General features: G+C 50.7%; 1 protein-coding gene across 16 annotated transcripts in view; it reads right to left on the reverse strand.

Moving 5' to 3' along the window:
- The window catches only part of GRIN1 (glutamate ionotropic receptor NMDA type subunit 1), a 32,846-nt gene that overhangs the window by 2,570 nt on the left and 14,271 nt on the right, over positions 1–16,005 (reverse strand). For 3 of the 16 annotated variants that reach the window (XM_034436297.3, XM_034436293.3, XM_034436292.3), the window contains 11 exons: positions 15,882–15,965; positions 15,486–15,621; positions 14,889–15,016; positions 13,716–13,880; positions 12,787–12,905; positions 12,211–12,323; positions 11,797–11,945; positions 11,367–11,524; positions 10,413–10,574; positions 9,509–9,618; positions 8,121–8,266 (listed from right to left, as the gene is read on the reverse strand). In XM_034436297.3, the coding sequence (XP_034292188.1) occupies positions 8,121–8,266; positions 9,509–9,618; positions 10,413–10,574; positions 11,367–11,524; positions 11,797–11,945; positions 12,211–12,323; positions 12,787–12,905; positions 13,716–13,880; positions 14,889–15,016; positions 15,486–15,621; positions 15,882–15,965 (1,470 nt within the window). Of the gene's footprint in view, positions 1–723; positions 817–5,289; positions 5,401–5,881; positions 5,948–6,719; positions 6,762–8,120; positions 8,267–9,508; positions 9,619–10,412; positions 10,575–11,366; positions 11,525–11,796; positions 11,946–12,210; positions 12,324–12,786; positions 12,906–13,715; positions 13,881–14,888; positions 15,017–15,485; positions 15,622–15,881; positions 15,966–16,005 lie in introns of those variants that run through there. The other 13 variants (XR_004594451.3, XR_004594450.3, XR_015730131.1 and 10 more) reach the window with 9 other exon arrangements.

Raw genomic sequence — 16,005 nt, forward strand, 5'->3', positions numbered from 1 at the left:
CTTTTGGGGAACCCCAGCGGATCCCCTCAATTTATTAGAGTACAAAGCTACTTGTTTTGCCCGGTAGCAATAGCTTGTGGCAAAAATAAACTTCAAATTGCCCCAGAGATTTAAATAAGTGCTATTGTAGCCATGTTTTTTAAAAAAAACAATGATTGGCACACACGAGCGGAATGCGAAGGGAATGCCCAGTGGGAAGCCCATGGCCTCCTTTGCCACTCCCTTGCCTGGCGGCAGAGCTACAATTATTGGTGACCCCAAGCTGGACTGCTGCTCTTCCCTCCTGGCCCTGCTTGCGCCTCCCCCACCTGCCTGCCAGGACAACAGAGACCTGCATCATCTCTCAGGGATCCCCGCCTGGGACAGGGTGGTGGGGTGGGTGGACGTGTTACATGACAGCCTCGGCGGCCCTCCGGTTCAACCGCCTGGAGAGCAACTAATCCCCTCCTGGCACGTTTCAGCCATGACAGCCCTGGAGTTCCGCCAACTTCCGGCCAGTCAGCGTCTCTTCTCTGTAGACAGGGGACATTTCAAAGAATGCTCGTGCCACCACCACCCCTTCCCCTTCTGCCCCCCCTCCTCCTGGCACCCTCCTCCCGGGATCTCTGGGGCCTGCCCTTCACCCCTGCCTGGGCCCTCACGCTCCTTGCCCGTTACAGACCCCCGTAATACAGGACGTGGGTACAGGACAAAAGTCAATCAACATTCAGGACAAGAGCCCACCCTGTGCTGAGCAGCTCCTGAAGCCGGGAGTCTCTACAGGGCTATCTGCACTGCAGCTCACGGATGCTGGGCGTGGTGACATCGCGGGGCTGTCTGTAGGGAGCAGGCGCATGAATGGCACATTGTCTATTACAGAGGCATTGGCTGCAGTTCCAGAGTTAAAGGCAAAATCCAGCTGTGCAAAGAGCATCGACCCTCACCACGGTGCCCCTCAGAATGCCACCTTGCCCGCCCAACAAACCTGCAGCATTTGCCCTTCGAGAAGCCTGAGCAATCCATCAAGAATGTCCCTTCCCCTCATCGCATGTAAACCTGTCTGTCTTCTTCACTCAAGACTGGAGTCTAAGAGGAAAGGTTTTTCACCTGCCTGGCCTTCCATGATCCCCAAATGCAGCCACATATCTGCCCACTCGGCTAGCTGCTGTGCCTGTTTCTTGATGCAGAGGCTGCTTGATGCTGATTTTGTCCCTAAAAAAAGCCCTGAAGGCTCACTGGATTAAATCCTGCCCGGCCTCCGGTTCCTATCATGGCTGGAATGAAACCTTGGGGGGATTCATGAGCATCGCAGAAATCCTGGTGGAGTCGATGCCCTCAGCATAATTGCCACTGGGAGGGCTCTGCTTTGTGGCCTCACTGGGCCTTTGGGCTGGAAGCAGTCAGAACTAGGGGTGGCCATGGGACGTCATGGCAGGGCAAGCTACAAGCTAGTTTTGTGGTGTTTTTCCCCAGCCCAGAACTGCCTCGTGGATCGGTATGATCCACTGATCCTGCACTCAAGTAGGATGGAAAAGGGAATCCTATTTATAAAGATTTTACAGGTGTAACCAATGGCTGTCAGCTCTTCCATCTTCTTTGAGAGCATCTCCAGCCCATTTCCTCTGGGAAGCCTGGAAATGGAAATGCCCTTTGATCCCTTGGGATAAAATCCGGGTCTCCAAAGGTGGATCCTGGGATGGCAGAGCTGCTGTCACTGGGATTCCAGAAGGGAGGAACCGTTTCTTCCACAGAGGCTTCCTGGCTCCGGCCAACGGATTGCTGGTGGCAGTCTCACCCAGAGGCTAGCACTGGATGCAGCTCGGCCTACCTTAAAAACACTAGGCTGGGCTCCATTTTAAACTTGGAAGGCCTGGATAGACTGGAATCGAATAGAAGGCTTGGCTGCAAAGGGTAAGATTTTCCCCTGCTTTTATTTCTTTGCTATGAGCAGAATCGGCATGGCTAGCTTTGGCAAGGCAAGGCCTAGATAGGTGGCGCCCTGCAGATGCCAGGCTCCCTTCCTGGAGAGGCCCTTGGCAAACAAGGCTATCCCCAGGGGCCTGCCAGCATGGCACATTCCTGAGCTTCGGGGAGTGGAGTTGGGGCCCCTAGACAACCCCCCCACAGGGCCTATTTGCAAGAGGCCAGCGGAGGGTCTGCAAGGAAGCCCAGTTGGAGAGTGCAAGGGCCAGAGAGCACCTACTGCCAGCCAAGCGCCCTTCAAAAGAGGCCAGGAGTGGCTTCCCTTGCCCCTCAGAGACACCCTGTGGGCTGCTGTGCCCCCCCCCCCAATTTTACTCGGGTGGTCTCCGCTGCGGGCCAGATGCCCTTCCCTGCAGGGCTCCTCGTATGCAGTTGTAATCTGGGCCCCCAGGGGCTGCTTGGGGCGGGGCTTCCCCTCAGCCCAGACCCTTCCACATTGCCAGCCTTAGGGGCGGTGAGGGAGGGAAGCCACTGCCTGACCTCTCCACTCCCTGCGCCACAGTGGCAGAGTCAAGTGGGCACCCTTCCCTCAGAGAGAAGGGCGCTGGGCCTTCCCCCAGAGATGCCTGGGTGGAGAAATGGCTCCCCTGGGCCCACGAGTGGGTCATGGGGAGGAAGGGGGGTTCCTGCCTTCGGCCTCCTGGGGGGGGGCATTGTTTAGGCAGAGCCACCATCTTAAAGATGGAAGGGCCCCTTTGGTTGGGCTTTATCTCCCTGGGAGGTTTGCCCTCCCCCCCCCCAACAAAACCGCTTCAGTCTTCATCATAAAGTCCTGTCAGGGGAAGGGGGGCAACCAGGAAAGGGCGTGGCTGTGGGCCGTCTCAGTGGAAGGGAGAAGGTTTCAGGGGGGCCTTCCCAGCACCCAAAGCCCCCAGGCCTGCCTGAGGGGAAGGCCACCCCTTGAAGCCTGTGCCTGGCCTGGAGGGGGGGGTGCGCTCTCAGGAAATCTTCAGCTGGCACCACCTTTCCTGATCTGCCCTGGCAGCTGGAGGCTCCCTGACAAGGTGATTGGGAGTCCGCCTGCCCATGTCAGCTGCTTCCACTGGAGAAGCTGCGGGCGCGAGACTTAGTTGTCAGTGGAGCAATTTGGTCAGTTTGTGCCCTCTGGGCATTGGAGACTTGATGCTGGAGGGTGCCCAGAAAGCTTTTCTCCAGGGCTGAGCCGGCTGGAATTCTAACCACAGTTTGGGAGGGATATCCAGCCTCAGCCCCTCAAATGCCAATTTTCTAAGGTGCTGATAGGAGGGGGGCTGCGTGCGGTGGGGAGACTACCCTGTTAAACCATGGGCGTCCCACGTAGGACAGAAAGGGCTTTAGGGCTGTCTGTAAGAAGGCCCTGGATGCCTTGTGGGCCAGCAGGGGGTTCAGCCTAGCCGCTCAATCCCCCAGAGCTGCAGGAACAGTGACTTCCAGGGAAGCTGCTTTTGAGGCTGGCTTTGGTTTGGGAGAAAGATGGCTCCTTGCCCGGAGAACCATTTTGGCTTATTTCCTGGGACGTACCTGTCCATCGATCGGGAGGGAGGAGGGAGAAGTGGCCAGGAGACCTTCTGCCCCAAAGTGCTGAAGGCTGCCCTGAGAACTTTGTGGGGCCTGTGGAAGGAGGCATTTGAAAGGAGCCCGAGCTAGGGACTGCTCTGAGGGGCAGGGTTGGAGCTGAACCTCATAGGAAACAGGGCCAGCATCTTGGCCCCACTCATCCAGGGGGAGCACCGACAGTACCCTGGCCCTACACTGTGCTCCTTTGTCCTTAGCAAAGGACGGGCGGCACCCGTGAAGGAAAGCAATTTCTTCAGAACTTTACTTCAGGCTGCATTTGACAGAGGTAGTTTTGGGATAAAAGTCTGTAGGGATTCTCAGTCATCCAGGTTATGGTTGTTCCAAAGGTGCTTTTTCAATAGGCAACTGGACTTAACAGGAAAGTCAAGAAAGTCCAGTTTCCTCCTGAAAAAACACCTTTGGGGTAGTTTTGGGGCCCGAATATCCTTCCTCCTTTGCAGGGTTTTTTTTCTTCTTCTATCGGTTCAGGTTTTTGTTTTCCACAACTGAGCCCAGCCCCGAACCTGCCAGTTTGCAGGCAGCAGGGAAAGCTTTCTCACTTCTCCTGCCTTATCATGTGGGGGAAAGGTACTGGGACTCCCTGCTTTCCTGGTAGCTTCTTGCAGTTCAAAAAACACTCTTACGAGCTATACCCTCCCTTAAAAGGAAATCTTAAATAAAAATAAATATTTAAAAGTTTTATTTAAGCTCACTGCAAGAAATAGTTTTGTGAGCCAATTCCTGGTGTTGTGCTGCAGAGCAGAAAAGAGAAATTCCATTTCCTCCTTCCCAAATATTTCAACATGCAGTAGTACATGGGATCCAGTCCAGGTCATGCAGATGGGAGATGCCCTCCCTTGCTCCATTTCTACATGCAACCCTGTGCCCCTGCCCCGCTGGGGGCATGTTGAAAAGCAGAAAGCTGAGAGCAAGCGTTTCCATGAGCCTCTCCTTTGGCAGGGAGTTTGGGTTTAAAACAGAGGAGCATTTTTCTCATTGGGCTGGATTGCTAGCGTTTGGGGGAGATACACACCAACACACAGCAACAACTTTTGCTTTCTAGAGAATGATTGATTGATTGCCAGCCTTCACAGCTCAGTCCGGAGTGTTATAAGCAGAGACTATTGTTGCCACTTATTCACATAAAAAGTAAAGTAAAACAAATTTTTTTAAAATGTCCTCTTTCTTTTGAAAAACACAAACAAAAGTTACAAGTAAAGAATACAATGAACATGTGGCTCGGCGTGAGGTGAGACATTGCCCAGATTTAGAAGGGAAGAATTTAGAGGGAGGGGGACTGTGAGTGCAGGAGGGGTCGGTAACCGCTTTTAAGCATATAGGGACAAACAGGTACAGGAACACTCAGAAAACAGTGGGGGGGGGGAGCTGATTTTTGTTGGTATCAGTAAAGTGAGCAAAACTTAAACCACAATTCTAAACAGAATGAAAGAAAAGAATTCAAAATAAATAAATAAGTAAACTAGAACAAGAAACTCATTGCAGTTATCTCTAAACTCTTCACAGAACACTACAAAGCATTCAAAACCTCCTTTGCCCTCTTCGGCTTTGAAATTTGCCAAGGGACACGGGACTGACTGACTGACTGACTGACTGACTGACTGACTGACCGACTGACCGACCGACCAACTGACTCTTGACGGACATGAGGCTATGGTAGGTCACACGGGCAGCTTCGGGATGGGTGTGTGGTAGTTGATGGGATGGTAGAAGAAGAAAGAGAGAGAGAGTGAGAAAAAAGAAAGAGGGCACAATTGTTTTTCTTCCTCTTACCGTGTCTTTGGATGACCTACGTCTCTTGAAGCTGGAGGCCAGGGTAGAGGTGATGGACCTAAAAGTGGCTTTCTTTTTAGGGTCTGGTTCTGCTCTACCACTTTTTCTATCCTAAAATGAATATGTATATAAGCGATTAGATCTCCATTGGGTGGCTTGGATCTCTACACCTAGATGAACACAGCCCCATGTGACGATCCTGGATACGTCTCTTGTCTGTCTTCTATGGCCAAGACAATGCCTACCATCTCCTGATGGCTCTCAGTCCCAGACATACACGTGGCCCTGACACTTGGCTCGGGAATTACACGAGGGCCGATTGGTCGGAAGGACTCTTTCGGAACTAAGTTGAGATGTGGTGGAAAGGATCCCCTTAAGATGGGCATGGGGGGGGAGGGGGGGGCAGAGCCAGCAGCTGGATTTCTGCTGCATTTTATACACTCCAGAGGCCTTGGCTGCTCCAATGGCCTCCCCAGGAGAAACACGGACACAGCATCATGGGGCCCTAGGGGAACATCTCACTCCCTGCCCCTTCCTTCTTGTCTGTCACAGCTGGTCTAACTAGAGAGAGAGGTGAGACACTTTCACCTACCACTAAATAAAAATGCTCAGGGCCTTTTCTGAAGGTGAATCCTACGGCCACAAGAGAGAGAGAGGACTGCATTGGAAGAGAAGGTCATTGTATGTTAAAAAAAAGTATTCCAAAAATTTCAGTGATGCTTGGCGTAAAACTTGAACTGTTTTTCAACATAAAATAAAATATAAAAAAATAAAACAACAAAAATCTCTTGAAATTAAAACTTAAAACAAGGAAAAGAAAGGGAATAAGCAAAGCATTACAATTCTGAATGATAGTTAAGGATGCCAGGAACTCAAAGAAACAGAATGAAGAGGGGCAAAAAAGACAGCTGTTGGGTGGTAGGCAGTCAAACCTGGTCAGCACCGTGGGGAACTTGCTTTTCTTGTGGGGCAGGGTGAGTGGGGGAGCCCAGCCGATCCGAATTCTTCCCATTCTTTTTCTCTTTAACCCCTTTGGGAGAGGAAAAGGTGAAACCAGGTGTGGTTCTACCAGCCCGTGACGGGGTGACCAAAAATGTATCCCACAGGTGCATGGAGCATGCGCGGGGGATACATTTCCTCCTCCTTTCCAGTTATTCTCCATGACTCCGACGCGCATGCACAGAAAAAGAAAAGCTAGCAAGAGGATGGGAAGGGAGGGGAGGGGTTTCATTTTGGGTTTTCTTTTCTTTTCTTTTTTTTTCTTTTTTTTCTTTTTTTTTTTTTTGCCTTCCCATGGCATTGCCAAAAATAGCCATGGCAAAACTGTGATTTCCCCAGGTAGCAAAATAAAACCAAACAAAAAAAGTTATAGATATATTTGCTTTTTGTATTTTTTTTTCTTGAAGAAAGAAATCTTTCCACTTGCCTACCTTCTAGCAATGTACCAGATACTAGTGGTCTGAGGAATCCTCCTGTGAAAAAGTCTTACATTGTCAAACGGATCTCTTAGCATCGTTCTCTGTTTATTTATCACCCCTGGGGTGGCATGCTTGACCGCCCCACAGATTCTTTTTCCCCCCCACATGGCCCAGGGCAGGACTTTTTCTAGAAAGTTGGCAAGTGAAAAATGGCAGTGACTAATGTGCTCTTGTTCTGGATTAACCCCCTTCTGCATGGCTGTGGGGCGGGGCAGGTAAGCGAGGGAGGTAAGGACTCATTGGCTCATTGATGGTTGTGTTGGTGGGTGGCTTCCCATTGGATGGCTTGCCTTCTTCTGGTATCTCCCCCCCGAGCCTTGAATGTGCTTCAGCAGCGCTAGGCGCACCTGCAGGTGGGAATGGGCCTGCCAGGCTCTCTTGGCTTTTCCTTCTCTGTACAGGGGGCTTCCTCTGGCATTACTCTGACACCACTTCCCTTGCGCTTCTCCGTGAAATGAGAGGAGGGCGGCCTGTGGGCACACCGTTTGCAAGGAAGGGTGCGGCAAACCAGCAGCTGGGTGCCCTAGTCTGTGATACTGAAGGTGGTAGCAGCAGGCATTCCGATTTGATGGCCAAAACCTGGTTGGTTTTATGGGCGGCATTGGCATGAAGAAGCCGGGTCTGGCAGATTCTGGCTTAAGTCCTGTGCAGACCGTGGGGAAAAATATACCAGTAACATGAGCCACTGATCGGATCCAGTTTGCTGGCACGTGAAAGGATGGGCAAGAGGTGAGCGTGTTTCTTCGAAAAGTTGTCTCTGGGGCCTCAGTGGTGGGAATGGGGGGGGCCAGGAGAGATTTCCATCCCTTCTACTCTCCTCTTCTGGCAACGGGGGATGCTAAAGGGACATTGGATGGAACTAGGGCCACGGGTTGTGTGAATATCTGTAGCCATGTAATTGTGCACTGGATCGCCTAAGGCCTCCTTCCTGGAAGTGCTCCCCCGATCACAGCCTTACGGTACCGCCATCTTTCCTAGCATTGGACTCCTGGATGGCCAGAAGAGAAACGGGGGAGAAGGGGGAGGGCCCCGCTGGTAAGCGCAGCAGTTGGGCCACACCCAGGGAAGAGAAGCCTGGCTGAGGGCCCCTGGCCTGTCCAATCTCTGGATTTGCAGAGTGCCCCACTGGCCTCCCCAGAAAGCAGGATGTGGGCTTGGGGCATGTGTGTAACACCCCCCTCCCTTCCCCTCCCCCCCCCCCCGGTGGAACTGCTGCCTCTGTTAGTGGCAAGCGGGAAGGGAGGCCTCTGGGCATCCCACATAGCACGGTAGTCACTGATTGGGTGAAGTAATGGGAAACAAAAAAAACCGCACCTGTTTTGGAGGTGTTGCTCTAAAAACGGTCTGTCCTACCTGCAGATTTTTCCGCCACACATTAACTGCCGCGAACGCCAGTTGCATCTGTTTCCTCCGGGCGTCTTTATGCCTTTTGTATGCTATTTCTATGAATATTAAAAATATCCCGGCCACAATACCTCCAGCCACCAGCATGAATACACCTGAAACAAGCAGGAAGGTTAACCCAAAGGAGACATCTGGACGGAGACTGCGGTGCTTTCTCCAGCTCCCTTTCATCATGAAAATACCCCTCTCGGGCACAGAAGCCTCCGTGCCATCTGCTTTGTCGGAGGCTTCCTGGTGAGGAAGTCTGGTATTTCCCAGGTTTCCAGAACTGCGATGCCAACGAAGGACTCCTGCCATTGCTTTTCTGAGTGGCAGGAGGATAGGAGGGGAGCATCCCTGGCAACATTTCCCAGGTCAATAAGCGGTTGGGCCTTCAGAGGTTTTCTTTCCTGGCTGAGGCATTTGAGCATGCCCATCTCCTCACTGACATAGAGGCAAACTGTGTCATAATATATGTGGGTGTATGCTTACTTATTTATTTATTTATTTATTTATTTATTTATTTATTTATTTATTTATTTATTTATTTCTGTCATGTTCATGTAGTATATACTGGAGGAGGTGACCCTTTGAGAGCTGTATGCAACGAAATTCCACATCAACGAAATTGATGTGTGCCGACTAGTGTACATTTAAAGTGACAATAAAGCTATTCTAAATTCAAGAAACCATTTGCTCTGTGATGAGCGGCATTAGAGCAAAGCCCCATTTTATCCTATCGTTCCATGGCTCAGCTAGGGATATTATAGCCGCCTCTTGGCTCCCGTGATGGCTACAGCTTCCAGGCTGCCGAGAGCTGCAGATGCTTTCAGTCAGGCAATCTTGGTAGCTGAGCATGTTCCCACTTGGCCATGGCCCTCAGCCAGATTGAACCTTCCGTACTGCTTTTCCACATGGCAGACGGCACGGCCAGCGTGGTGTCTGAGTCTGGCTCCTCTTGGATCTAAAGGACAACTTGAGGGAAGGGACCAAGCTCGGCCCAGTTCCACTAGTGGGCCTTTGGGTGCACCCCCAGGGTTCTGCCTCACCCCCACTACCACAGTGTACCCTGCCAATCAAAAACCTTGTGGTTACAGTCACTCATTTGTTAAGACTACTCAGCTTTTGAACTGATAGGACTTCAATTGCGCCAATTGGTTTCAGTCTATTATGCTGATCCAGAAAAAGGTTAATTCATTGCAACCATAGTCAGGATCTTCTGTGATAACAGCTTACATGTCACTGAAGTCAAACATGCATTGAATTGGAAGAAATTAAGGAGAACGTTTTTGAAAAGTTTGGGGAAATCCAAAGAAAAATTAGGGGATTGCGAAGCAGGTGGGAAGCAGCCACCTTACCTGCCATGTTTTCGAAGGTGAGTGTTGCCGGAGCATTGCTGCGGGAATCACACTCCTGATATCTCACCCAAGTCTTGTCAAGTTCTTCCATGAAGCCATTCTCGTGGAGGCTGGAAGCAAAAGAAGGGGGCACGGATGATTCGCCGGGGGAAGGAAGCTACTCCTGCTGCTGCACAGGGAGGAGAACCATAGGGCCTTCTTCTCTGTCCCGGTATAACCTGAGCTAAGCTTTCCAATGGGAAGAGATTTAAACTGCGCCCCGTACTCTTCTCCCTTACCTCCCAGTAAGGATTTATCCCCCCACACACACACACAAACCCAAAGAGCTCTCCCACGGATTACTAACAACTCTTCCATGTTTCTGGTATCAGGATGGATTGACTTATCCAGCCAGTGGCCACATAGTCAACAGAAGCTGGCCGGAATGAGGCAGCGGCAGAGGATTGCAGTGAGTGAAACAAGGAAATACAGAAACACTACTCCCTACTGCCATCTCGCCATTGCCTGGATGTTTGCAGCCATCTGAGTGAGTACCCTTCGTGAATAGCCCAGAGTGGCGTGTGCTTGGGGCTCTGACACAATAATTTGTCAATTATTGGACTCTAGGAAGCGTATCTTTGAAATCTAGTGTTTTGAGAGGCCTGTTGTCTTTCTACTGTAATAATAATAATAATAATAATAATAATAATAATAATAATAATAATAATAATAATAATAATAATAATAATAATAATTTTATTTCTATACCGCCCTTCTCCCGAAGGACTCAGGGCGGTGTACAGCCTATTTAAAAAACACAGACTGTCATGCTCAAAGAAGCATACTGGCCTTTGATCCCACCCGCCCCCTTCCCAAAGCTCTCCGCTCTCCCACCTCCCCTCTCCCCCACAGACAGAGTACAGACTTGAGGATGGCCAGAGAGACGTTCTGTTTCCAGGGACTGTCTTTGCGCATTCCAATGCCGAAGCCGGAGCGGAAGAAAAGCTCCCCTGTAGTCACCAGGTCACACTTCTGCGAGGCTTCAAATTCTAGTACAGCCGAGTCCCAGATGAAGGCGTGGAGCTTGCTGTGGTGGAGATGGAAGGAGGGCCATAAAGTAAATGGGGAAGAGATGGAGAGAAGGCGTGACGAAGAAACTGGGCTGCCTCGCAGAGAAACTCAGCCAGTCGCCCTCTGTGTCCACTGATCAGAAGAGGGAACTGCCTGCTTGCTCGTTTCTGTGTGGGGAACCTACTGAGCCCGCTGCCTCTACTGTGGCCGGATCCTCCCAAAGCAGTGGTGGGCTTAAACCAGGGATGAAATGTAAAATTTGTTACTACCAGTTCTGTGGGTGTGGCTTGGTGGTAGTGGGGATAATGTGACTGGGTGGGCGTGGCCAACTTTTTTTTTTTTTTTTTTTGCTTTTAAAAGCCTCTGACGATCCCAGCTGAGCCGCGCGATCATCAGAGGCTTTTTTTTATTTTTAAAAGCATTGTTTCGGCTGAAGAGGTTGTAGAAAAAGTGCTTTGAATTTTTTTTAAAAAGCCTCTGATGATTGCGTGACTCAGCTGGGCATGGAGGGGGGGGGCAGGGATTTTTGCTACCGGTTCTCCGAACCACCCGCCGTCATAGCTACCGGATTGGGCGATCCGGTCCGAACCGGGAGCATTTCACCTCTGACTTAAACTGGCTGCAGAGAGCATCTGTGCCTGGCCTGCTTCCTTGAGCCAGGGAGGAGCTCATTTCTTACTCTAAAGGCAGCTGGGCTGGAAGAGTCCGAAGGCTCTGAGCTTTATGCTGATCCATCCTTTGCTCCAGGAAGGAGACCTGAGAGGAGAAGCCGTGAGGGGAGACAGGAGCGCTGCAGACGAACACTTACTTGTCCCGAACAGCCTGAATGGCTTCAGCAGCACTTTCGTAATTGTGTTTCTCCATGTGCCGGTACATGGTGCTTAGCTCCACCTGCCTCCGGAAATAAATGTCTACCGAGCTCTGCTTCACGGTGGCATAGATGAACTTATCCGAAGGGTTTCGCAACTGGGAAACAAGAACAAGAAGATTTTACCCTCTTGGCTCCCCCCCCCCACCGCTTTGCCCTCCATCAAATCTGAACCAGGGCTATATTGGATGGTCAGGGCGGTGGAGCCTTCCCTCACTGACAATTCTTGCTTTTTGTTTCTCTTATGGTGATCATAAGAGACATACCCTCTTTCTCTGGGCCCTCTTTTTGGTTCTATACACTGAAATATTTGAGTAGCACCTCCTGAGTCACAGGCCACTATTTGGAGGCAGTTTGCCATTCTCATTACCCGAGGATCGTTGATGCCGGTGATCCGTTCCTCTGGTCGGTCTAACACCAGGAAAGCAGCCAGGTTGGCAGTGTAGGAGGCCACGATAATCATGGCAAAACCAGCCCAGACCATGCCAAGGATCCGAGCTGAGAAACTTCTTGGGGCACCTGATAGAGTCAAGAGAGTAAAGAAACAAGGAATCTCTTGACGTTGGAGAGGAAGGGACAGAAAGTTTTTCCTCTGCTTGACATGGAACTTAATGACCCAAAAGGAAAAAAAAAACAAAAAACGGGACAGGCCTTAAGATCAAGGGAGGCATTTCTAGGGAGATCCTTCTACTGACTCCTCATCTCTCCTCTCTGGTGAACGCGTTCTGCCCTCTGATGGCACAAAGCAACAGCGATTTCCCTCCCCAGGGGGTCTGAGGCTCACCTTCTCCGATGCCAGAATTCAGAAGGACCCCCCAGGAAAACCACATAGCCGATGAAAGCGTCAGAGCGTCCTCTTCCTCTTCTTCACTGTTCACTTTGAATCGGCCAAAGGGACTGCAAAAGAGACAGGCAACACCACTTGATTGAGTTCTGTCCCATCTAGGAAGTGCCGCTATTGGCACTGATATGGCTGTCCATACAAGAGCAGGCTTCCGGTTCATTCCACTGCCTGAAGGTCTGAGGATTACCAAATAGAAACAGGTATTCAGACCTTCCGGCTGGGAAGAAAACTCTGAGGGTTTGAGCAGAACGTAAGCTTCAGGATTTCCCTGCCTTTCCCTCCAACTGGATGTGGAATAAATCATGCAAAGGAAGCATACCCTGAGATGGTTAAGTGGCTGCTTAGTGAACTGATGGCGATGGCCTTTGGATTTTCCATCTTGAGCAACATCGTTGTCAATTTTCTGGATCCCAGCATCTCCAGTTGCAGAGGCTTTTCATGACCAATCCCCACCCACCACAGCCACACAGACACACACACACCGGGTCTCCCTCCCCATTCTGAGGATTCAGGTACCTGAAACGGTCCAGTAGATATAACATCACGGCCACCACGTGCACCGACAGCCCCACCAGGAGCCATAATGTGCTCTGGAATGGTTGCATGAATGAATCCAGAGTGCTGCGGGGAATTTCCTGCAACACAGAAGGAAATCACGGCTGGAAAAAGCCTGCAATGAGTGGGCCATTTCCAGCCAGAATCCGGAGATCTGCTGAAAACAGGGTGGATCAGGCCAACGTGGCCTAGACCGGTTTCCCATCACTGCCACTCCAGTGCTGCTGGGAAATCCTCAGGCAGGGCAGGAAAGCGGAAACTCTTACCCTGCCACTCTTGTCCCTTCACAGAGCAAGAGGAATTCAGGGATTGGCTGCCCCCAAACATGGAGGGTCTATTCAAGAGCCGTGGTGGCCACGCAGTGGTGAGCGTGCAGTACTGCAGGCTATTTTTGCTGCCTGCCGGTTGCCTGCAATTAAGCAGTTCAAGTCTCACCAGGCTCAAGGTTGACTCAGCCTTCCATCCTTCCGAGGTGGATAAAATGAGGACCCAGATTGTTAGGGGCAATATGCTGACTCTGTAAACCGCTTAGAGAGGGCTGTAAAAGCACTGTGAAGCGGTATATAAGTGTTAAGGGCTGTTGCTATTGCTATGTTTGTCATAATCGGCTGGAAAGCAAAAGGACCTTCCACACCGAATCAGAGAGGTTGCTGTTAAATTTTATTTCTGCAGCTCCCCTTCACTTATTGTTAGGATTACAATTAATTTTGGCTGGGTATTACTGGACAAGGATTGCTTCATTCCAGAGGAGGCAGCCGCTGCTGCAGGACGGCCCAGGCCCTTTTACTCAAGGCTCTGTCTTTCCATCCTTAGCTGAAGGCCTGGGATTTGCTCCCACTGCTCTTCATATTCTTGGCTACCATTTTGCCCTGTCGGTATTCGTGTGTTACCTTCTTGACGAGGATGGTCAGTCCTTGGTACTTAAAAGGCTTGGAAAACTCAATATACTGAGCCCGCTCATTGTTAATGGTTAGTGGTGCCACAATCATGTCAGCCTGGCCACTCAGCAGCTCCCCCATCATCCCGTTCCACTCCTTCTTGTTGCTGTTGTTCACCTGCAATTAGAGCCCCGGCCAGGGTCATTCCGTTGCACAGGCCTGTCCAAAAAGAGCCTCGTCTTCAGTGAGTGCATGAGCTCCTCCCTCTGAGCGAGGCGAGTCTGGCCATGAGCTGCTTAGGAAGTCCGAGCAGGGAAGGGAACGGAACGGAGGGACATAACATGGACTGTGGCTACTAGGAAGCCTTAAGAGTGTTTGGAGCTCTCTGAGCTTGGTTGTTTCTTGCAGACATCCTGACCAGGGACCTCTCTAGTGAAACTTCTGCAAGCAAACATCCAAGCTCAGAGGTTACCCAAGACTCCACAGATCAACCCAGTGCTATAAATATTCTGCTGGTAATGCCTGATCTGGTCGAAATATTGGGTTCTCTTGGCCTTTGCTGAGTCAGGGGAGAACCAATGCAGCTGACAACCCCTCCTGCCCTTTCTTTTCTGAACTTCAGGCCAGCTGCAAGTTAAGTGGGATTTCAAGTCAAGACCTTCAGCTTCCTCTCTTTGGGGAGTGCCTGCTGCATTGCCTTTTCCAAGCCAGGTAGGTTAATACCTGCATGCCAGTCATCCCTTGCTAGTTCACTTAGCTGCCGCCACATCCTATTTGGAGTCTACAGGGCTCTACAGCTCCTCACCTCCGTGCCAGCTGCTTGATATAAACCCCTGTCTGCTTGCAGCACAGGCTCCCCTGCCTTGCTTTAGGTTCTTTATCCACCTGTTCTGGAAGCTGGTCTTTCTTTGGGCTTAAACCACGTCATTAACCCCTGGCCCCTCTCTGTAAACTGAAGCTAGTCCTGCGGCAGCTGTTTCTGAACTTGGTTGAATGCTGACAGGTTCCAACCTCCAGATGTTGACGCACGGTGGTTGGGCATGATGGTAACATAGACTTACCACCCCCTTTTTTGAATGGGAAGAAAAATAAGCGTTATAAATTCAAAGCAAATTGAGAACTACTGCCAACTTTGACTGTTTTGGCTCAATTTCACTTAGACCGGGAGGAAGGCAATATCCTTACCCGTTCTTGTGTGCCAAATTTACCGTCACCCACTAGATGAACTTCGTAGGTAAAATTCATTGTCTTCGCAAGCTTGATGAGTAAGTCGATGCAGAAGCCATAACAACATAACATTACGCTGGGGCGTCCTGTGTTGCAATGAGGAAAGAGAGAAACGAAAAGATCAACCCTTCCCACTCTGAAGATCCGACTCCGGGTCCCCTGTGCACTAGGGAGCTTTCAAGATAGCTACTATGGGTTTCCCTTTGTGATGCGGCTAAGAAAAAGGTGGGAATAAGAGCAAGGAAATGTTGGGCGGAACCAGGCTCCTCGAAGGATATTTGACAGCCGTGTAAATATTTTGCATGTTGATTTAAAGCAGTGCAATTGTCCGACTCTTAGTTCCAAAAAAAACGAAAATAGCTATCAAAAATTAGTGGAAGCAAATAAAGAAAATGCCTTGGAGGGATTCCTCACTATTTAACTTATTAAGTTGCTGGCAGCGAATTTTGCCAATGGAGAGAAAGTGGGAGCTGCAGTCCTTCACTTGGCAGTGGTGGGTCTTGGGTGGGTGGGTGGATTCAGTTGGGGCGTTAGATTCCGGGCCGAGAGGTTCACCTGGCAAGGTCTCGTTGGGCCCAGTACAGAGCACCTGCTGCACCAGTCCCCCCGTGCTGTTGAGCAGCGGCTTGCACTTCCCGTCGGCCAGGGTGGGCTTCACGTAGACAAATGGCTCCTGATGGATTGTGACTATCTGTGGAAAGAGAGGCCAGAAAGCCTTGTGGCCTTGGAGAAGCCCCTTGCTAAAGTCTGCTTGGGAGAAGAAAGGTTCAGCGGTCACAACGAGCCCCTCCTCCCCCCCCCCCCCCCCGGCTGACTCCCAGAGACAGCCCTCATTGGTGAACCCGGGAGGGCAGCTCCTGTAGAACCCGGATTTAATTCTCTCATTGGAAGTGAGCCAACAGGCTTTTCCCCACTGAAGCCAGCTGGGCATTGCCACCAGGCAGAGCCTACCTTTAGTTTTGTGGACATCTCGTAGCCCTGCGGAGTTTCTGTTTCCCCTCCCGGCCAGACGATCTTTCGGTCATTGGGCAGAAACTGTGAAGGTGCAATTCAGGCAGGACAGTTACAAACTGTT

The sequence above is a fragment of the Pantherophis guttatus genome, chromosome 16, assembly GCF_059756535.1.
Source record: "Pantherophis guttatus breed Tessera chromosome 16, ASM5975653v1, whole genome shotgun sequence".
NCBI classification, from domain to species: Eukaryota; Metazoa; Chordata; class Lepidosauria; order Squamata; family Colubridae; genus Pantherophis; species Pantherophis guttatus.